Source organism: Sceloporus occidentalis, unplaced genomic scaffold (assembly GCF_023333645.1).
Source record: "Sceloporus occidentalis isolate IW3139 unplaced genomic scaffold, rSceOcc1.0.p SCAF_302, whole genome shotgun sequence".
NCBI lineage: Eukaryota > Metazoa > Chordata > Lepidosauria > Squamata > Phrynosomatidae > Sceloporus > Sceloporus occidentalis.
The window spans coordinates 45,121-67,964 of NW_028317282.1; the positions used below are offsets into that span (position 1 = coordinate 45,121).

General features: G+C 36.5%; 3 protein-coding genes across 3 annotated transcripts; all 3 read right to left on the reverse strand.

Annotated features, from left to right (window-relative positions):
- Positions 1 to 3,435: 3,435 nt before the first annotated feature.
- LOC149275009 (free fatty acid receptor 2-like) lies at positions 3,436 to 4,398 on the reverse strand. Its single transcript, XM_089504962.1, has one exon. It carries the CDS (start codon positions 4,396 to 4,398, stop codon positions 3,436 to 3,438), a length of 963 nt encoding a protein of 320 aa, XP_089361088.1.
- A 3,850-nt stretch (positions 4,399 to 8,248) lies between these two features.
- Positions 8,249 to 9,220, reverse strand: LOC149275010 (free fatty acid receptor 3-like). Its single transcript, XM_089504963.1, has one exon. It carries the CDS (start codon positions 9,218 to 9,220, stop codon positions 8,249 to 8,251), a length of 972 nt encoding a protein of 323 aa, XP_089361089.1.
- Positions 9,221 to 9,901: 681 nt separating this feature from the next.
- On the reverse strand, positions 9,902 to 22,561 carry LOC149275011 (B-cell receptor CD22-like). The gene is made up of 13 exons (XM_089504964.1): positions 22,525 to 22,561; positions 20,841 to 21,004; positions 18,799 to 18,934; positions 18,110 to 18,406; positions 17,458 to 17,721; positions 16,601 to 16,861; positions 15,311 to 15,574; positions 14,678 to 14,947; positions 14,292 to 14,385; positions 13,860 to 13,923; positions 13,631 to 13,755; positions 10,790 to 10,868; positions 9,902 to 10,105 (listed from the first exon to the last, which is right to left on the reverse strand). Exons 1-13 carry the CDS (start codon positions 22,559 to 22,561, stop codon positions 9,902 to 9,904), a joined length of 2,259 nt encoding a protein of 752 aa, XP_089361090.1.
- Positions 22,562 to 22,844: the final 283 nt, after the last annotated feature.

A 22,844-nucleotide genomic window follows, 5' to 3' on the forward strand; every position in this document is an offset into this window, starting at 1 on the left:
GATTTTTCACAGAATACGGACAATTAGCCATTATGTATTTTCCAGTATTAGACAAAAATATTTAATTCTGTCTCTCTAACCTCTATCGTCATAGAAACACAAACAATTAATGCTTTCTGGACAACAACAAAAAAATCGAAAGTTACGAAATTGGAACTTTTTGGATTTCAAAAAAAAATTCACATTTGGTATTACTTCTTGATAATATTATGATTTCATAGAATTAATATTGTCCACTTTCACAACTTTTATTTTAATTTTTGATGTTTGAAATACATCTTATTGTTCAGAACACAGGAATAAAACGCGTCAGCATATTATCTTTGCTTTAAGAGGATATTTATCGGACCAATTCTTGGATTATCCATCGACTACTTAATATGTGGATATCGAACTACGTGAAATATAGAAAGGACTCAAATTATGTATTCATATAATTATTTTTTTGTAAAAAAAAAACATATTTAAAATGCAAGCGACAAAACCCCACAAACAAAAAGCAGAAAACAAACAAAAAATTCAAATTCAATAAAATATATAAGTTAAAAAAACAGCTAAAAATGAAAAAAAAATGCAAGCAAAATTAATAAGAAAATAGAAATAGTAAAAAAAAAATTAGCAAATTATATTTGTATGATATATGGTACTAGCAATGAGCTGTTTTGTGAAATAAAAGCACATAAAAATATCAACAACGAAAAAAAAAGGTAATAATCCACAAGTTCATGTTTTGACAACATATGGTACCGGTAATAAGCTGAATTGAGATGGGAGAAAATTGGCAGAAAAAAACTGAAAACAATTAATACTGACCTTTAATATTTTGTGCATCCCACAGACATCTCCTTGCCTTCCTTCGTCCGCGCGCGATAAGAAGGGTCTGGTGTCTTCGGTATATCTTTGACCGGGTTTATCAGCGGAGATGGCAGCCCATACCTAGCGCACGTGTCCAGATATACGAATGACTCCGAAATGGTCTGCTGCAAGGTTATTGCTACTATCTCATCTTCTCTAAGTTTACAGAAGACTGGAGTTTACATATTAAACAAGAAGATAACCCGATCAATATACGTCTCGATAACCATACCACAATCTCCTTCTAACAATGGGTAATACCCGGGGTAATATTATTTCTGACTTCCATGGGCCAATAATCGATCAGTTTACTATTAATATTTTAATTAATACTTATTATTTTAATGAATAATTATTATTCATTTATTATTTGGGGTTGCAGAGATGTGAGCTCTGTAACAACGCCCAGAGCCACCTATAATGTGAAGTTATTATTCAAATGACGATGGGTGTTAGTGTTTTGGGTGTATGGGAGATCATGCCATGGTGATTAATGATGTTCTTGTATGTTAAACAGAGTTAATTAAAGGGCTAATATATAACCGATCATTTTTTTTTTGTTTTGTTTCTTTTCCTTTACGGAGGTGACACCGACATCTCTGTGTGTTTGCGTTTTTTACAAGAAGTCAGGGGTAAAATTAATTATAAAAGATAATAATAATAATAATAATAATAATAATAATAATAGTAAAAGACCCAACGTATTAACATAAACAGGTTAGAAATAAATCAATTTTGGTTCCTGGACCATAAAAATAATTTTAAAAAAACTATGAAAATTCATGGTGGGCCCCCATAATAACATACATATGCCAGGGCAGTTGTGGGTCTTATATAGGGTACTATACTGTGGGGTCTTATGTGTTTGTGAAAGAGTATTACTCAATTTCGTGCTTAATGTCTCGCTGTAGTAGTAGATACATGTTAAAATGATATGGAGACCTTTTACAGTGAGGGCAGTGAAGTTCTGGAATCCACCCCGTTAGTAAGCACTGACTGTGAAGTATATGGATAGATTTAAGAGTTTATTGGATTATCTTTTCGAAGACAAGGGCATTCCTAGGTATGTCTCATGACTCCTTTGATAAACTGTAGGGTTATTTTTGAGAATTTAAGCTTTGGCTCTGTGTATCTTTCAAAGTGGGGTTCTAGAGTGGTCATGGTTCACCTGAAAGCATGCCTGGGAACTCTCTGGGATTCGCCTGGAGACTCAGGGAGAAGTTCTGGTTCTTCAGGTCAACACCCGAATCCTCTGGGTCATGGGAGAGTGGACAACCCGCAACATCAGCAGGAAAGCCCACCGACGTCAGTGAGACCACCCACAGGGCAATACTGGTGAAAAAAACGACCGCCTAAAAGCTCTAATTCTAAATTATTAATTTAACCCTTTGGGTGTCACTGATATTAAAAGGGTCCAATGACCACCGACTTACTAGCATCAAATAATTTCTTCCAACCTGTTGATCCGCCAGAACAATACGAGATTCATCTGATAATAAACATTATTATAAATTCAAAGCATTTCCTTATAAACAAAAAGAAACTTTGCATGTTTTATAATGGATTTGATTATGCCGCATTCTACGTGTATCCAACGATAACACGGTCTACTATTTCTCTCATCAGGCCGTTATAAACTAGTACAATATCACCGCCAAGCATCTGTGATGAATTATCATACAATGGCGCCACTATCTTTATGGAAATAGACAGGTGTATGAATTATGTAAATCATCCTCACCCCTAAGAATGGAAATGGGTCAATGTGTCCCCGACAACCCAATGGCAACCACAATATGCTTTCAGTGCTTTGTTATTGGAAACCAAAGAACTGCTTTATGTTGTGAATGAGAATTCCTAGGATGGAGCTCAATGGTGCCCCCTAGAAGACCTAAACACAAGGAGGCATAACGCCCATCTCATTCCTCTTTAATGTTAATCCCTGATTTTCTAATGATAGTATTTCATTAGATTAATATTGTATTTACTTTCAATAAACAATAAAACAAGTATTCATTTACGCTCAGTTTATTTGAACATATTTATAAGGGGATATTGGCATTTTACATACATCCACATGACAAAGCATGCCCAAAAAATCAGCCATTCTTGCATTAGAGACATCGGCAAAAATATGACAGCATCCTCTGAAACTCTCTTAGGTCTAAAGTTAAATTATATTTTTCTCTAAATGCCCTTAAATACATTTGCCACAGTAAATATTTTATTGAATAATACCTGTAAAAGGTGAAAAAGCACATAGAGTGCATAACATTCATGTAGAAAGTTTAATTATTCCTATGGAAGGATCCAATATCCTTACTGAGTGTATATGGCTTCCTTGTACTATGTGTAATAACTTTTGGCCAAGTTCCATCAACTTGGAACATGTCCAAGGACTGCTTAGAGAATCAAATGGTTCTACATGGAGATACTAGAACATAAAACAAATAATAATAATGATTTTTTTTCTATCTCTACCTATCGATTTATTATATTTAATAATATTTATTTCTATGCATAATGAAGAGTATTCTGTGATAAGTGCCGTAGAATTCCGACGATGACTACTCTTAGAATTTAGACCGAGGTCCCTTCTAGGTCCAACGTGGCTCGCGTCTCACTGAGCTGACTCTGTTCAGGTTGCAGACTTGCAGGATTCACTTTAAAAATTTTCATTTTAATCGTGGTCAAGCACTTCAAGAAAGATCTCTGAACAGCTGTAGATGAATAATAAAAGATTATGGGGTCCAGACAGGCGTTGAGCGTGCTAAGCAGTAAAGCATACACTCTCCACCTTGGACTCTTATTCTGAATAAAACCAACGATATGAGAAATGTTATAGGGCGCAAAGCATATGGTAAAATTACAGAGGGTGGCAACCGCCAAACCTATAGCTCGGTACTTTTTCTTTCCCCTGATCTTTGGCATGGACATTAACAACCTGATGCAGTTAACGTAGCAGAAGACCGTGATAAGGTAAGGAATAAAGAATAATACCAGGCTACCTTCCAGCCTAAATGGCATTAGAATTTTTAGTTGTTCCTCTGAGAACTTTTCGTAACATTTGCCCTGGCTACTCTCGTTACTTGGCAAGAATTTCAAGACGATGAAGGAGACGCTTCCTTGGAGACCACTGAAGAACCAAATGAAAACGCAAGTCCAGATGGCATAGACTGGTTTTCGGTAAACTTTGTACCTCATTGGATAAGCCACTCCAAGATATCGCTCCACGCTCACCGCCGTTAGAAGCAGTATACTTATGTAAATGCTACAGAAATATACCATGACCACTATGGGACACAGAAAATAAGGCATGGGCCAGTGCATCCCCGATGCAGCCTCCACCATCTTGAAAGGCAGGAAGAAGAGGAGTGACAAGTCGGAGATGGTGAGATTGAGGAGGAAAATTCCTACCGGGTTGGGTTTCTGCCGGACCTTCACCAGGAATGTATAAAATGCCAGGAGGTTGGAGGGCACACCAGTCACGAAGGTTACTATATAGACACACAAAATTAATGGAGTCTGTATGTTGGCATCCATTCCTAGAAGAGCTGTGAATATGAAATAAAATTAATGAATAACCATCACCGGAAAAATCCATCTTTCGAGAAGAAAAATAGAAGCTAATGGCGCTTATTTCAACTTCAAAATAATGGAATTTGCCTGAACCTTGAACTTTTTGAGCTATTTCAAGAGTTTGATGAACTCCAGACATAGAGCTAAAAACAAATTCTTATTTCCAATAAAAAAAAATATTTTAGTGAAGGGTCAATTATGGACATTCCGAGACATCAAATTTTAGTCTTATATTTTTACGTTTAAACAAATAGGAATATCTGCATCGATTTAACTTTTTTGCATAATTTTGTAAACATAATTCTAAAACAAAACATGAAGAAAAAAAAATAATAATTACAAAACCTCTTAACAATTAATAGTTATATATGATACAAAAAAAATTTTTGAACAATTTGAAATTTAGGAGATTTACTGGCTAAATATAAGTAATTCACAATGTTTACTCTAAAGGTTTTAAAAGTATTAAAATATGCAGTTCTGCCCTACAAAATATACAAAATAAAACCAAAAAAGCATACCTTTGAAAGTGGAATTAATGTATTATTTCAAAATCTTCATTAATTGCAATAATTTCTAGCTTTCTCGTAAAAATGATTTCTCCTAAACCGGCAGGAGAGTGAAATCTCGATGTTACTTTGACTCAAAATAAATCTTAGAGACAAAGATTTCTATTTAATGTTACTAAAAAAAAAATCTCTAAAACAAATAAAAATATGGTTGGACTTGAAAATGATTTCCACTTGTAGTGGAAAGTTTCTCATCTTTTCATGATTTTTTAATGATTTTTTTTATGTCCCCGCCGTAAAAAAAAAAAAAAGCTTTGTCGGCTTTAAGGCACCAACAATAATCACAATTTTTTAACCCATTGAGTTTGAAAGGCTATCGTTTCTAAAATATTATGTTTGTGAGAAGTCATTATAAATAATAATAAAACAATAAATAATAATGCGTTGGCTTGATTGAGTTATACATAAACTAATTTATATCAACTTTTATTGGTAACAAAGTATCAAAATCAGTAGTCATTATTTTTTTAAGAAAACGAGGTGTGTTATTCAGGAGGGTTTAAGGGTTCTAGATCTATGTATGTGATTGAGGATTGTTAAAGGGTTCCAGATTGATGTATGTTATTCATGAAGGTTTAAGGGTTCTGGATCATTGTATGTTATTTAGGAGGGATCAAGGGTTCTAAGTTAATGTATGCTATTCAGGATGGTTTAAGGGTTCCAGATCGATGTATGTCACTCATAAGGGTTTAAGGGTTCCGGATCGTAGTACGTTATTTAGGAGGGTTCAAGGGTTCTAGGTGACATGATATTTCTATAAATATATTAATATTTTCCTTCATTTGTGATTAAAAAAAATATAAAACCAGGATTAATTATGTTTTTTTTTAATCAATCAATGATGAACCATAATTGATGGAGTTGATGGAGGTTCCTGTAAAAACACGGAAGCGTCCTTCTTTCCGATGATAAGAAGACAAACATGTTTGAACAATAATATTAGTGAATGAAGCTGATGTATAATTTTTCCTGCAGACAGGACCGACTCTTCTCATAATGAAACAAATTATGTCATGGACTTTGCCCCTTTTGTAAATGCAGCCGTGTTAATATAGAATCCCAAGAGCTTTCCGAATCTCGGAGGTCTCGTCTTTTTTATAAATGGCCCAAATACAGATGTCACTTATAACCCATTCAGTTCATTCTTATTCAGTTGTGTTTATAAAATCAGGTATTAAAAGCAACATTAATTGGCATTTTTATACTACCCCCTGGAGCTGCATATCGGGTATATATGGAGCAATATCGGCCGGCGGTCCGCCAGTCTGGGGCAAATTGGCCGCCCCAATCTCTGAAAAAAGTGCCGCTATCCCTTTAATTTCTTTTAGATGCTCAATTTCCAGTTATTACATAAATATTACACGCAATTCATGTATAATAGCAACACTTTACACATCTCAGGGTGCGGCGAAAGGAAAACATTGTGTACTTTTATTTGTCATGCCTAAATGAAAGACAATAAAAGGACTTTGCTCTTTAAATACCTGCGATTGCTTCCCCTCTAACTCCTGTCTCAATTTATAGCTTTCCACTGCTTTGGCAAAACAAATTAGACACCGGCCATTAAGCAATTGCTCCGTCAGTCATCCATAAGGTGGAGAAATTCATACGGTGGAATACAATTCTACTTATTACTGGCAGGGGCCGAGCCCAAGCTGAGTCAGACAACTCAGTACCTTTCTACCTAAGTGAATTTAAAAGCGTTCGAAGTATAAAGAATCCCGTTTCCTTCTTTTGCAGAAGAAGACGTTACTTTCAGAAAGCAGCATGTAAAATTATAATGCGATCTGCTTCCTCACTTGGTTGACTCATCGTTTTAACACAAACCTCATTAAATCCCTTTGACGGGAATTCCTCGTTGCCTCTGCGGTGGAAAACTCTTGTCTTGAACATAAATCAGCACAAGGAATTAGAATCAGATCTCCTTTCTTCAATGCGGCTGAAAGTAGGCCTTGTGTCCTAGCTGTGTTCTACTTGGTACCACCTGGTAGAACGACCACTAGGATGAGACTTTAGGAAATATTTTGGTGGAATCTACTTCATTCCCAGATCAAAAGCTGTGGTCAGTAGTGGGCTGCAGAACTAGACATTTCTAGTTCACACGCTTCTTCATTTTGTGATAGAACACACGCTTCTTCATTTTGTGATGGTTTCTTGATGAGCAAATTGAGTGTTCCTTTCAGCGAGCACTCGATTGAGTGATTACATTCATGTGGACCCTCGGCATCTTCCACCCAGTTGGGTTATATCTCTGGCCTTGAGCTTGAGTTGGGGCAGAAATACTACCTTAGTGCCTTAACATTTTGGGACAGCAAGTTATCTTTATGGCATCATTAAGCATTGTCGGGGTCGTGTCTCCATCATAGGCTGAGCTAGTTGGATTATCAAATCATCATGAAAGGAGGCAGCCAAAAGAACATTAAACCATCCAATCTCCTATCCAATGTAAAATACGTGATATTAAATAAAAACAAAAGAAAAAATCAAGAAACAACAACAAAATTAATTTAAAAATAATCTTATATTTCAAAAACACTGTAGACAAATATCAAGATTTAAATAGTAAATATTCAGATTGTGCTGATATTAGCTATTAATCGATTAAAGAGTTAAAATGAAATAAAAAAAAATGTTAGAAATTTACATTGTATTTAGCACATTTCATTAAACAGACAGGAATCCGTACGAATCATTACTGTGCTGTCTCCATATCGAGTTTCTGTGTGTTTTGAAAATTTATATTAATGATTTTTTCAGCGGCTGCCAAATATCGAAGCAAAATATTTACTCAAATGTCTCTTATCATTCCTAACCTCAATTTAATACATGAGCATCTTTTGAGAACTAGAGACATTTTGGATTTATTACATCTTACGACGATGCCTCTCATAGTGCAAATGAAGTCACAAAATAATAAAATAGAATAAAATGAACTGTTTCCATTTGCGTAGATCCTACATCTAATTAACTGAATCGTGTCTAGAAACTGAGTACATAATAATGATATTGCGTATTCTTAAACCATTATTAAAATTTAAATTAAGAAATAAGCAAAAGCAATAAAAAATTACTGTTCAAAAATTACATATATATACAATTTTTTGCAGCGTTATTTTTTTTGCTAATTTCAAGTCATTTCACACCGTATGACAGTGGAGATGTTATAAATAAATATAATAATTGTATGTATTGTTATTATATTTTAGGGCAATATTTACGGCATTGGCTGTTGCCTTTTGTTTTGTTCACACAGTTGCTGAAATAGTTCTTATACCCACTTTGGAATCGTCCCTCGGAACCTTCATGAACACAGAGGAAAGTTTCCTTTTGGAAATGCTGTACTTGAATTTCAGTGTTTTCCATAGCTGGTAGAAGCCCTGGTCCATAGGGTAAGATAAGAAGTAGAAGATAAGTGGGTCCAAGAAAGCATTGCAAGTGCTGGTTAAGAGAGCCTCGTCTCTCCATGAGACGCTTTCGTGATTTATATATCCCACCACGTGTGAAATGTTGTATGGGCCGAAGCACACGATGAAGATGGTCAACGTGGTGATAGCAACACGGATAGCCCTTTTTTTGTGCTTGACGTGCATGTAGGATCTCATGAAGATTCTGATGCAAGACACATAACAGAAGGTGGTGAGAGATAACGGTAAGAAGAACAAGACCACGGACATCTCCAGTCTTACCGGCACGATCAGATTCAACTGTTCGGCCGTGAAATTGCCATAGCAGGTCATCTTGCTGTCGTGGTGTCTGAGAAAAAATTCCAGGCTCCCATGTTGCGTGGTTTCGATCAAAAACACGAAGGCGACGTGAAAGATGACGATGGCCCACAAAGTAATGCATATAATGAAGGAGTATTTGGGCTTTTTATAAATCTTGTATTTTATAGGAAAAGCGGCACTCAAGTACCGGCCAACACTCACCGCCGTGAGGAAGCAGGCACTGGCGTAAATGGTGCTGAAGTGGAAGAAGTTGAACAACGGGCAGAGGATGGCAGGAAGGGTCCAGGCAGACAAAAAAGTCTCGATTATCTTAATGGGTAAAACCATTATGAACAGCAAGTCGGAGACGCAAAGGTTTATCATGTAGATAAGGTTGGGAGTCAACCTTCTCCGAGCCTTCTTGAAGAAAATATAGAGCACCATAATATTAGATGGTAGACCTAAAATAATTGTTATCACGTAAATCGCCAGTGACAGGTTAACCACGAACATTTTAGAGGCATCCAATATTGGTCACGGAACAGGTAGCTGGAGACATCTTTCTTTTGTAAGGATGATTAAAAACAATACACCAAAATTCTTGGAAAGGATGCGGCTCGGTGTCCTTCAACAAAGACCCGTCAGAGGGTTCTGGAAGTTTCAACACCCCATCGACTTGATAGAACGATCAAACCACTTAACGCGCTCAACGAGGAATAAAGGATCTCATGCTTTTCGCAGACGGCTATAAGCTGAGCGTTAAACACATGGAGCAGAGCCAATACATCCCGTATTTTGTTGTTCTAAATGGATGGGAAATGGTCCAGAAAGATTGCTGATCTTCAGTAATGATTTCTTCAGCAGGCCCTCTGAATAAGTCAACGTTAACTGCGGATCCATAAAGCAATAAATCCAGAATTGACTGTGATGCAGCATTAACCTTCTCTAGGTCTCGGCAAAACGAGGGCAGCAGATCAACATTGTACACGCTTTTTCGGCCACTCGAAAGGTTAAATATGTCAGGAGATCTGAGGACGAATTGATAAGCATTAAATATTTTCTTTATCGCATGAAAAACAGTCTACGCCATGGAGAAAAATAGAAACGGAGAGAGCGTTCCGTGGTACGAGAGAACATTAACATGTGGCACTCAGGATCACGTATGAAGCATTTAAAGTGTCCGTTAAACCGTCTCTAGCCAAATATTGAAGCACGGGGCATAGAACGAGGCACAGCTGCTGTAGAAACCATGGAGTGGCTCGTGCTTGTGTTCCAAAGATGCAACACAATGCCGACAATGCCGATCACGGATGAGTGTGTGTCCTTCTTCTCTTGTCCTACTTCTTTCCGCAAAGTCCCCACAAGAGCTTTATTCTCGCTTTGTGTTTTTTTCTTCCTCTACAGGTTCAATAAAATCGCTATAATTTGTACAAAATTCTATATAATGGAATCCCACCAAAAAAAGGTCTCTGGGGTCTCTGGAAGTATCCCGAGACCTTAAGATGTCATCAGCCTACGTGGTAACGGTCCTTTATCCACTTTGCCAGCCCACCCCTGCCTTAAGAGATGTTGGTGAATGCCGGAAGGGATGGGGCCCGTTATCAGAAACCATATCTCTCATTTCCTTGTCAGAAGCCTCTCATTAAGATCCTGAACTAGGTTCCTTTAAGGAAATTTTCCTTAAAAATATTTGAAGGATATCACTATCTTTCCATAAACAGCGCGCCCAATCTCAGAAGACATCGGCCAACAATAACACAAGACACAGTGATTCCTATCAGAGCAAACAAGGAGTATACTTTTTATTAAGAAAGTCATGACTATGAACACACTATACGATATGAAAGTAGATACTCATCTTTCCATACATTCTTTATTTAGTGTTCATGGATGATTAGCCTATAAGACGTGGACGATAACACTTGTGTCATTATAGGTGGGAAGTGCGACAAAATCCTACACGTTTGACAAGGACTTTGAAACCGTTCCTCATAATTTCCGCTGCTATTATGTCACCATTAGCTATTTCGGAACCGAGCAACGAGATGGCAACGACCTTCTGGCCATAAAGCAATAACTCACAGGATAGGCTCGGCTAAAATGCCTCCATGGTGTAACCGTGGTTTCTGAAAGGTTAAGGAACAAGGTCAGTCGTCCTTGCCTGTGACATTATACACAACACTGTTTAATGCAAGTGCTACTGAGCATGTGCAAGAAGCATACCTACGTATGCTTCCTAGTCTCAATAGGGACACCTGGGGGTGGAGCTTAATGAGACAGACTTCTAATTTTCTACCTCCAATAACTAAAGAATGCCTGCACCGATTTACAGGCAGTAAAAAGCATTGAAATCAGTGAAGAAATGACCCCCATATGTATTTAGGACTCGGTTTTTCCTTTAATAATGAGCTGTTAATTTTATAATTTTTAACAGCAGTAATAGTTTTAATAATTTGTATTAATAAAGGTGAAATTCAACCATTTACTGACATTATTATCTTTTATGTTGAGAGCCAGAAGCAAGTTTGATTGGAAAGATATAACAGGATGATACAGAGAGAGACTCACCTTTTATGATGTTTTTAGGTTAAATATACTTAAGAATTTAAGAGGTTTTCCTTTTTTTTATTAATTATTGTAGATCTTTAACATTGTATGTGTTACTCTCAAGCTTACAAACTAGAAATCTACTTAACGATATGATTCCTTTTCGTATTGTTTGATTCCGACATTAAAAAGAAAACATTGCTCTGATGTAGTTTTTTTGGTAGTTTGGTACAAACTCAATTATTAAGTCCAAAGGACGAGACCTCGTGGATTTAGAAGATTATTTACAGTCTCAATTCAGAATTAACCTTCATAGTAAATTAAAATTCATGTCATCTTTGCAGTTTATAGAATATTAGAGACATAAATCCACGTCTTCATTTATATTTTAGACCAGTCTGCTTCCATAGAACATGTGTCCGGGAGCCAGCTTTATATAAAAACATTTCAAGATTAAATATTCTGCATTTCCATAAACTATCCGTTCTATGTAAGAAAACGTCGATACATTTAGAAAACGTAAAAGTTTAATGAAAAAGTGCAGATATCAAAAGTGGGTGTAGTTAAGACGTTGGGGACAATTTGGGGCGGACATTGGGTGTTGTAAGCTTCCCAAATCATTTAAGTGACCCCACTGGGTCTTTCAGCAATGTGGTCCTTTAAACACATAAAAAAATACCCTCATTTGAAATTTCTTATGTTGACTTAACCCTTTGTGAATTGACTCTTCATATACATTGGCAAATGCAAAGCATTATATTTATCAATGTAGAACTATTGAGATTGTTGCACGTGGGACACTCAACAAAATGCATCTCAATGTTCTGTATCAATGTCTTTCATAAATATTGACCTTCTGTTTCAATGTCCTTTTTTAATATTTTTTGATATTTATCTTAATAAATTTAGCTTAATATTTATATTTTGAAGGGGTTTTAAAAAAAAAAAAAAAGATCACGTTTTTCAATTTTTATTTTTGTTAATGAAATGTTGCATGTACTTATATTTTACATTCATGAAAAACATCATAATGATCAGGTTAATACAATAATAGGACATGGTCACAAGCTCTGACAGTCGGAAATTACACTGTGGCCCAGTAGACTGTTAAAAATGATGTGCTTGGCGGTGTCTACTAGGAGAGGTCTGTCCCTAAGGCCCCCAAGTCGAGGGTTCTATAAGGCTTATATTTAGTCAGGCTCGTTATAGAATGGGAAGACATATTCTGTCCTAGGGCCTGGTATTTCACCAGGCCCATCTACACAAGTCATAAGCTTGCATTTGGACATATTTACAAAACATATATTGTAATTACACACAATGAAACAATATAATGTAATACAGAGGAATGGTCAACAGTGCCTCAGCCATTGACCTAATATCCTAATCAACTTCTACCTTGGTTTTATTTAATTGGACTTTATTGTAGTCACTTAAACATCTACTTCTTGGTGCCCAAGTGGTATGGCTTCTATTAGACTATAAGATGAGAAACCTAGTGATTAACTACATCTCTCAGATCATTGATGGACTTCAACTCCCAGATCTCCAGGTATCAGAAGTTGGGGTTATGGTCCATCCATTGCCTAAAACTGATTTTGCTTTGTTACCAGGATTCTCGGAAGAATCTACGCATCAGCACAAAAGGGTTAATATTATTAACAAGTGTAAGAATTTGCTTGCGTTAATGCCTGTGAAATAACACAGTTTGGGCTCAATGCTTGAGAGTGGCATATTCAACCGACAAATCATTTTGACGCACTGCCCCCCCTTTTGCTCGGTTGACGATTGTCGAATAATGTATCTCTTCCTGGTCGTTGTTTGCCGACTTAACGTTCTCATACTCATGCATCTGTGAATGGAAATTTGGTAAAGGTTCCAAATTAATAAATCTATACGGCAGTCATTTTTCATTAAATGTATATTTCCTTAAAGATATTTGTTGTTTATAAAGAAGCAGGTTATTCATACTCGCGGTTGGGACCACAAACAATCCTTGTCCAAGCTTAACCTTGCATTTTGAGTGGAACCCTCACCAAATGTTTTTATTCCTCGTATCAGATTAAAAAAGGTTGTTTTTTTTTAAAATATCGAGCTGTTTTCTTTTTGACCCCGGGTTGTAGTTTTCCATTAAATTCCCTCAGGTACATTTGAACTTCATACAATAGGTCGGTGCCACCTGGAAACTTACTTCTCCATGTGGCTTCCTCACCACACTGTAGATAACTCCAGGATCTTGAGAGTTTCTTCCTTTCCTAAAGACAACCGGGGCAAGAATGTACATAACTGTTATTTCAGATAATGCTACCCAGATTTCTGCTGATAGCCCATAATGACTACCTCCATTAAACCCAACAGAGCTGCAGGAATACAAACCAGGGTCCTTGGGTTTCTCTTTCATTTGAAGCTCGAAATAGTATGGTGGAGTAGTCCAGATGTTCTACAGAGCTATTTACAGATGGACTTTGTCTAACCCCACCATCCAGTAACTCATTGTGCGACTGCAAAGGAGAAGAGGTTATTTAGAATAAGGCTGGGATATCTCTGCCACCAAGTGTTGCCACCATTTCCATTTTTCGCCTACAGATATATTATTTTTATTTACCTTTTTCAGGACAAAGAAGGATGAATCACTTATGTCGTCTGTTGGATTTCTTTGTAGCTTTCTCCTAAAAAAAAAAAGAGCAAATAAAATTCTAAATATGATTATTATAATTCAGTATTTAAGAATCAGTAGTATTTTGTGGTTTGGCACACCCAGGCCCAGACAGGCCATTTGGAACACAGGACAAATGCCTGGTGGGCTGGAGGCCGATAGGGTCGCGTATGTACCTATACTGCCACTCTAGCAGCTGAGTGGGTCCTGTAGTGGGTGGCCCTTTGCTTGATACGGCACATATATAATTTGGCAGCCGCTGGCCTTAAAGTGCCAGGGCTGCTTAGTTATTCACAGTCTGGTCCTTGGCACACCATTCTCCTTCTGTAAGTAAGGGCATAATAGGGTGCAATTGTATCTCCACTCAACTGTACAACTTACCAAATTTTAAACCGGATGGCCAAAACCAATAAAATGATGGCAAGAAGTACCCCAAGACCTGTTGATGTGTACTTCCCTATGGTAAAGGCACTATCTGAAAGACAAAAACACATACACTCTAAAGACTACCAGCACCAAAGGCTTTGATCTAAGGACATGGACGTATTTTGGAACAAAGCCCAAACCCTTTAGTCCCCCATAGAAACAATAAAAAGTGACTGCATGTAACGTCTCAGGATTTCTTATTGATTATATACTTCTGATTTAAATTATGTGTTATTTCCACCTAAATCACCTGTGTTTTTAAACCAAGCAAAAATACAGAATATTCTAATAACGCCTGCTCTAGAACCCCTGGTTGGCCAGCTGATCTAGAACATACTTACATGAAACACGTAGATAAACAGTGTTGGACCGCCCAATCCCAACCTGGTTTTTCGCTGTGCAATAATAATGTCCTTCTTCTGCTGTCTGTATTTTAATGATTGAAAGTGTGGCTACTCCACTGTACATTCTCAACGAAACATTGTTTCGATACCATTCATAGGTCATTGGGCGACCTGGGTTGGCCTTTGCATTACATGTCATGGCCACGTGTGAGTGTTCCGTCACCCATTGCGAAGGGTCTACTGAAATGGCCACTTGACGCGGAGCATCTATAAATAAACCAAGGGAGAGGACAACATGTCAGGGAAATTAAAATCAACATAAAAAAAGAGTCTTTCCGTCGTTGGCTAGAAGGCCAAAAATATCCTTTTGAAATACTTTTTTATTATTCACTATTTTATTCCTCGAACTGATTTGAGTTGAGTTGTCTGGACCAAGCATAAACCATGGAGCTTCCATGGAGCTTTCTACAAAGACTTGAGAATTGAGGAGCTAACATTCCACCTGAAAGCTCTTCCATATCTACAATGAAATGTTAATAATATTTCCATCTGTTATATAAAATGGGACCTCCTTGGAGGTTTCTTTGGGCATCTTATATTATACCTGTTTGTAGAGCTTCTTTCACTTACATTGAACATTAACGTTCACAGTTTGAGATTTCACATTTCCTACGACATGCTGCGCTTCGCAGGCGTAATCTCCAGAGTCCGTCCACTTTATGCTTTGAAATTCGATCGCCTGGCTGGTTTGTGGATACAGGTTCCCGTCCTTGTACCACGCGTAGCCGCTGACTTTAGGCTTGCTCGGGCTCGCTGTACATTTCAGTGAAATCTTTTCACCTTCCTTTATTTTGTCACTATTTACAATTTCAGCTGTAACTTGATTTGGACGGTCTGTATAAAGGAAAAAATATATTTAATATAAAGCTTTTATGTGAACTTTATCCCCATTCAAATTTTTTTTTTACTAGGAACACATAATTGTCATGTGACACTAATGTAGGCAATGATAGGTTGTTGCCATAGAAAGATTTTTTTTAAACTTTTTGTGATTTTTTTATTTTATATATATTTATATATTATATGTTATATATATCTTTACTGTAAAATTATCACGTTGCACGAGTCTGCTTCCTCTTTTTTAAAATACTATTTTTATATCGGGGAAGACCATTTAAATACATATTATTCACAGAATAAAAAAAAAATGGCAGCAGTGCTCAAAAAAGTATGATTTTGTATATATATTAAAGGTCATTTCCCCAAATAACTATATATGGAGGCTGTGATACTGATTAAAACAATCTGATTATGGGTTTTCTCAGTAATTATTGAAAAATACTTACAAAGGACCGTTATGGGTATACTTTTTGAGACTGTGGAACCTACTTCATTTTCAACGCTACATTTATAACTCCCAGAATCCTTTGGTGCTAGCTTTAGCGGTTTAGATATATCGATGACCTTTTCATTCTTGCGCCATTCCGTTTTTAATACTGGAGGGTTGCTTCTGTTCGTAAGGCAGAGAAACGTAACTATCTGCCCCTCAGTGAATGAAGTCCCTTCCGGATCAAGTATTATTTCGGGGTTTTTTGGTTTATCTAGAAAAAATAATTATTGTTATGATATTATAAATCATCGTTATTAATCCTTTCATCGTAACTTCCAATATTCTTAATACGTTTGGTTAAAGGGGGCTTGTAGCTTCTTGTTTTGGACAGTGTTGGGGGACCAAAATCAGACCAACACCAGTGTTCATCCCCCAACGTTTCTCTCCTTAATTCCTTTATTCCTCATTTTTTTCATCATTCCCCTTTACCAAATCCCCATCCTCTTCTTCCATATAATCTCTCTTTATTTTTCATACTTCACTCCATCTATTGACCTTGATCTTGGTCCAAGATCCAAGAAAATACTCACATTTGACATCCAAATGTAAGGATTCGGATTTGCTTTGCCCGAGTGCATTGTAAACTTCACACTGATATGATCCCGCATGATCTTCTGTTATCCTTTCGAAATTATAATTCTTGGCGGTGTGATCAGAATCCTGTTTCTCGTTCTTGTACCAGATGTATTTGGTTGGATCAGGACTTGCCTTAGCAGAGCATTCTAAAATAACACGGTCTCCTTCCTTTATGCTCCCAGGTGGTATTATAATTTTTACGGATTCTGGGGGAACTGTAGAGTTACAGAGACATATTTTAGTAATTCATACCTTATTAAAATGCCTGATGCATTTTGTTCGTGATAGGTCTACTTAAGAGATATATTGAACATCAATGTTAAAGGAGCACAGCTGGAAAGCCTGTTGTGTGGGGCAAAAAAGGACCATATCGGTAGCCCATTGGGATGAATGGCTTCACTTCTCTTACACCATGAGCCATCCTGATCTTCTTTTGTTAGCCCCCAGACCACTACCATCGCATTTGACTGGGACGTGCATCAATCCTTTTAGCTGCCAATCCACCCCATGTTGAGTTCACCACCAGATACCTCGAGCCCTAATAAAACTACTCTATGAAGCCCCCAACATGTTTTAAAAGAGAGGAAGAAGACCTTTGAAAAAATGGGTTCTTCCAGAGAAGGTAAAACCCTTTTTTTTAGTTTTTAAAAAAACACTGACATTGTTATTACTGTTTTCCATCTGCCTTTGGGTAGTTTGAAAGCTCCAGGAAAGCCAAAAGCTTTTATAAGGTGCATTTGTTTGATTCAAAATGGCTTCCCTCTCATTACACTATGTGATATAATTATATTTTTAGAGTTTGTTTACTTACATTGCACAATAACAGATATGGCTTTTGACATAGATTTGCTGACATCATTTGTAGCCTCACACTTGAAGTTCCCGGCTCGGTCGATGATAAAAGTCTTGTCTTTGGCCGCTTGTGGTTTTTCAGATCTGCCGAAAGTTTCATACCACCTAAAGTATTTAACGGGTGGATTACTGCTATTCACCCTACATTCCAGAGTTACCTTTTCAGGTTTCTTAATTACTAATAGAGAATTGTTAGGCCAAATGTGAACACCTTCTGGAGCATCTGAAAAGAAAAAAAAAAAACACTTTTATTTTTGTATTTTTTTTTTTTTGTTATTAACATACTGTTTGATTGTAACCTTTTGTAACAACATCAGTTAAATAATGTCCTTTACTCAGAGTGGCGTCGGTGGTGGAGCAATGGCAGAAAAGGTGGTTTTCAATAACTATGCCATGATGTAATACACTGCCCCAGTTTATGAGTTATTCTAACCAAATCCAACATTATTTTACTTAAGCTTGAATCGGAAAACTCTCTGGTGTTTCTCTAACAATTTCCTCTTCTTCACAATAGGACTTCTTCCCAAACCTACCCCATTTTGCCCAATGTTTCCTCCAATGAATACTATGGTTCCCTAAAGTTCTTCCGCTTTATCAAACTGTTAACTTACACTCAACGTTCAGAGTGATATTTCGACTTTCCGCTTCTGAACTTGGCCTGCTCAGAATGCACTGTATTGTTTGGTTATGATTCTTCCATGATGGCGTAAAAGTCAACTTGTTCGTGGTCTGCAGATTTTTAGTATCCACACTTACGACGGCTTTAGCATCATTATCCATGATTCCGGTCCAAGATAAGTTGACCTGGTACTCTGGACAGTAATAATTTACAGAGCAAACCAATGTGACTTGTTGGTTCTCTTTTAGTCGGACATCCTTTTCTTCTATTTTAAAATCAGGTCCGGTATCTGTGAAAAAAGAGAAACTTTAAAAATGATTTATCATATAACCTTCGGCAGTATTTACCATTCATGCTGTTTCTTTTCTTGAGTCATCCAAAACCAACGGGCTAACATTGTTCTTGGGGTTTTTATCGGTTAATAAACTATAATACAATATAGGTTGTATATGTAGAGTATGTATATATATATATATATATATATATACATGGCAGGATGGTTGGGTATGGAATGATAGTGGGGTAAAAACCCCCAAAACATAGGTTCGGGTGATTATTGGGAGTCTCAATAGGGTCCTTAAACCTCTAAAACTTTTGGTTTGCTGACAATAAAAACATAAATCGTCAACCACATTTGATACCTTCCATTTCTGGGGGGGGGGGGTATCACAGTCAACTTACCAGAGACCAAGATGGAAAGATTCTTTTCCATCCACTTCCCATTCGACAGCCACAATCTCAATCCGTAGTTCCCAGTGTCTTCATCTTGGACATTTCTTATCAGAATTGTGCAATTGTCCAGTTTTTCTCCCAAACGCTGCACTCGATTTTCAAGGGACTCATATGAACTGTTAAACACGACCTTTCCTTCGTACTCTTTAGTGGTGTTATTATAGATTGGATTTTGGAACCATATATACTTTTCTATCTGACGGTGATGGATAAGGCAGGGTATCATGACGCATGCGTCTCTCCAGGCTGTAATCGGTTTTGGAAAGTCTACTTTCACGGTATGTAAATATCCTGCAAAACATTTAAAAATAAATATCAACTTCAGTTTAATAAAATGCTTTTGAGATGCATCATAAAGAAATGAATACAAGGGAACTTTATTAAATAATACGCTACATTATTTCGGAACATTTAATATATATATATTTTTTAACAAAATAACTACATTCCAGGATACAATATTATTATTAAATTATTTTAGAACATTTTTTTTCCTGGAAAAATCAAATTGCAAAAAACAAACAAAAGAACACAAAAAAGCTAAATGACATCATGAACACATTACATATCTGCTTCACATGGGAGGTGGGGCTAGCTTTGCTTGGGGGCTGGGCTAGTGGGTGGGTAGTGGGCGTAACACTAAAGAGGAGTAGACATAGGCATGTGCGGCTCCCCTGCCTGAAGAAAGAAGAAACTGACCCGGAGACTCAGGAAAGCAGAGCTTCACCCGGAGACTCAGGGTCAAGCCCGGAGCATTCTCAGGTAGTGATTTACCAACCCAAGAAATAAAAAATGGCAGGAGACCATGGTTTGATTTCCACCACATCCACCCCACCATCACTGATGTCTCTCCTATCTCTAAGCCATAGGACCATTTAGATCTACATGGGCTGATAACACTAAAAAAGCATATGTTGGGAAATCTTTTTGTTCAATTAGTCTTTTTAAATATCATAAATGAATGTAACTCAATATATTATCTATCTATCTATCTATCTATCTATCTATCTATCTATCTATCTATCTATCTATCCATAAATGTTCTTACCATTGGAAAGAAGAAACAGTCCAGTGACCACCAAGCACTTATACAGGATTTTATCCATCATCCTAAATTACAAAATGATAAATATTTATATTAAATTAACAAACACAGATATGTATTAATTAGGAGACGAACGTTTAAAGTATTTCTGAAATAAACTCTTATACAACTAAATGCAGCATTAGAAACACCATTCCTTGCACTGATGAATGTCCAAATCCTTCCTGAAAATACGTTTTTAATGTAAAAGTTTGCCTAATTCATGATTTTCAGGGAATGCTTAATTGTCACAGATTGCAAACAGAGGCCAACACCCAAGTAAATAATGATATCGCTGCTAGACGATGGCGCAAACCTTCACCAACATTCTGGTGAAAAGTAATAATTTCTGTCTTGTAAAAAAAGTTTCCATGTGTAATTTCAACAGACTTTTTGTTTTGTAAATAGGCAAAACCATACAATTTTTGGGGAAACGCTTGATTGTACAAAACCACACCTTTTCACCCAATTCCAATCAATGCCAGAGAGATCTTATCGAGAAGTCACCTTGGTGGTAGAGGGAGACGTCCCACCTAGAAACCTTTCTTACTGCTTTAGAAGTACATTAGATGGATACTGATCACTCCTGAGAAGATCAAATTCAAAATCAAACAATTGACAATAAAAAAAATCTAACAAAATATAATTTTCTCGGTATTCAGAAAATACATACTTTTTTGTCATCGAAATCTGAGAATATCGTCGAATCAAACCAAAAAAGTAATTGACCATTTTTATTAAAACCCCCTAGTTGACAGCATTTAACTCAACCAATTCTAATTCTTTGAGCCAAACCCCAAAAACATTTTTTTGGATAAAAAAATAGGAAAGAAATTGTATTAAATGTGACCCAATTTTATAAAATTTCAAATAAATTTTTTATTACAATAGTACTTGAATTTCTTACCTTAATTTCTATGTTATGTCGAATTTTTTTTCCACGAGTCTGATAATAGGATGCCGTCTCTTCACTTGGCAGCAAACTTATTCTTAATGAAGCAGAACGCTCTTTTTCTTTTGCCCTCTTCTCTGAGCTTCCTGCCCGAGTCCTTCCGCTCGTGCTTAAAAATTCTACAGATAATATTAAATAATGAAACTCAATTCTATGCTTGAAAAAGTTTTGTTGTTTAACAATTACTTTCAGAATTATTACTTTATGCCGGTCTGAGTCCAGGTTATTTTTCCGTCAAAAAAAGTTTTTTTTTGGTATATTTTTTTTTTTAGTAAAGCAAAAAGAAGAAATTAAATTTTGTGAATTTTTTAATACTAATTTTATAAAGTAAAATTTGAGGATTTTTGTAACATACGTAGTACTCTGTAAAAAAAAAATATCCAATGGAATCAGAGAATTCTGAAATGATGATGTCAAAATCACAATCAGAATTATTTTTAAAAATTGTAGTTTTATGCGCAAGAGAACCAAGAGAAAAAAGTACCGCTCGTCGTCATATATGTATTTTAAAGTAAATCTGGTATTTTTGAGATTTGCATAACAGCAGATGGTTGTTATTTTTATGTCTGAATGAACTGAAGTGCATCGTTCTGTAGCGTTTACAAGAATCAAAATTCATTTACTTCCTGTTATGCTGTTTCAAAAAGATGATTTCTTCTGGGGAAATTAAGTACAAAAATCACTATAACTCGCTTTTACAGACCGTATTATCTTATAGTGCAAACCAGGTACATATATATTTCTATAAGTTTCATTCCTAAAAAAAATAAAGAAATAATATTATCATGCATTTTTTTTTCAAGACCAATTGCATAAAAGTGTGTATGAAAATTCCCTTGGTTGCCATGGCAATACTTTCATAGTCAGTTCCTTGCACCAGTTTAGCTTTCATAAAAACATTTTAAAATTTTGGCGATACCAAAAAATCATTTAGTAATGCAAATGTATTTTTTTAGCAATTATTGTTATTAATTATTATTATTATTATTATTTTAGAACTTTTTACGTTGTATCTTCTGGTATCAGATGACATCGTCTTCCATCACAAGCAAAATACATTGAGGAATTCTATCTAATCAAACGATAATTAGACGTATCACATCAAGGTGAAGTCCTCTAGTAAGGTGCTCATGTGCGAAGGTCACAGGTTGGCGTTCATGAATAAGCACCAACCAAGTTATATAATGGGAAGATGCACTATTAGGACCCTGGTTGGGGTATGGGGGTAAGGAACCACTGTTTCCGGAAAAAAAGAACACAACAAACTTACTATTTTATGATCTTCCACCTACCCGTGGCTCACCATGAAGAGTTAAGCGCCTTATCTCTACGTATTGAAATATATCGTACATTTTTTCTTAGTTTTTTCCTGTTTTTTAAAGAAGTAGTAATTTTTTTCAGTACCAAGTAAAAAAAGTTTTAATATATGACTGTTGTAGCCTCGATTTTCCGGGCTAGGCTTAACTGGGGAGAAACCCGGTATTCCCAGGTATGATGATGATGTAAGCGCGGCCGACGGATGGAAACGCATGTCTGGGTTTTTATGCTCACATAGCGTGTGGGTGGTCATGTCCAGCCGCCGGTCACACACTGCAGCAGGTCTGTGCCGCTGTTGGCCACCGGTCTACTTGCCATTTACCCAGTGTGCCAAATGTCCAATACCGGCCTGCTGCCATGTTCCTTGGCCTGCCACGTATGTATCATGTATAATACGCAAACACGTGAGATCCGGGAGTCTCTCTTTATGGGTAAAATGCCATAAATCTTCCCTTTGTACTTTAGGTTGTTTTGGTGAATTTGCCATCTTGTGGACAATCTAAAGCATTGCCTGTTTCTGACAAATTTTCTCTAACGCACGAGAGAAACGTGAGACCTGGGTACATTTTTATTTTTAGCCTTTTTTTTATTTTTTTTATTTTTTAGGAAGGTCTCCAATTGAAATTTTTTTGAGAAATCATT

Bases quoted from the DNA above. Each gene is read 5' to 3' on its own strand.
- LOC149275009 (XM_089504962.1), bottom strand. From the start codon at position 4,398: ATGGATGCCAACATACAGACTCCATTAATTTTGTGTGTCTATATAGTA.
- LOC149275010 (XM_089504963.1), bottom strand. From the start codon at position 9,220: ATGTTCGTGGTTAACCTGTCACTGGCGATTTACGTGATAACAATTATT.
- LOC149275011 (XM_089504964.1), bottom strand. From the start codon at position 22,561: ATGGCAGCAGGCCGGTATTGGACATTTGGCACACTGG. The intron at 17,722-18,109 runs GTAAGTTAACAG...TTTTCTTTTCAG, and splicing joins TATCACTCTGAACGTTGAGT to ATGCTCCAGAAGGTGTTCAC. The intron at 13,924-14,291 runs GTAAGTTGTACA...TTTTTTTTTTAG, and splicing joins GCCATCCGGTTTAAAATTTG to GAGAAAGCTACAAAGAAATC.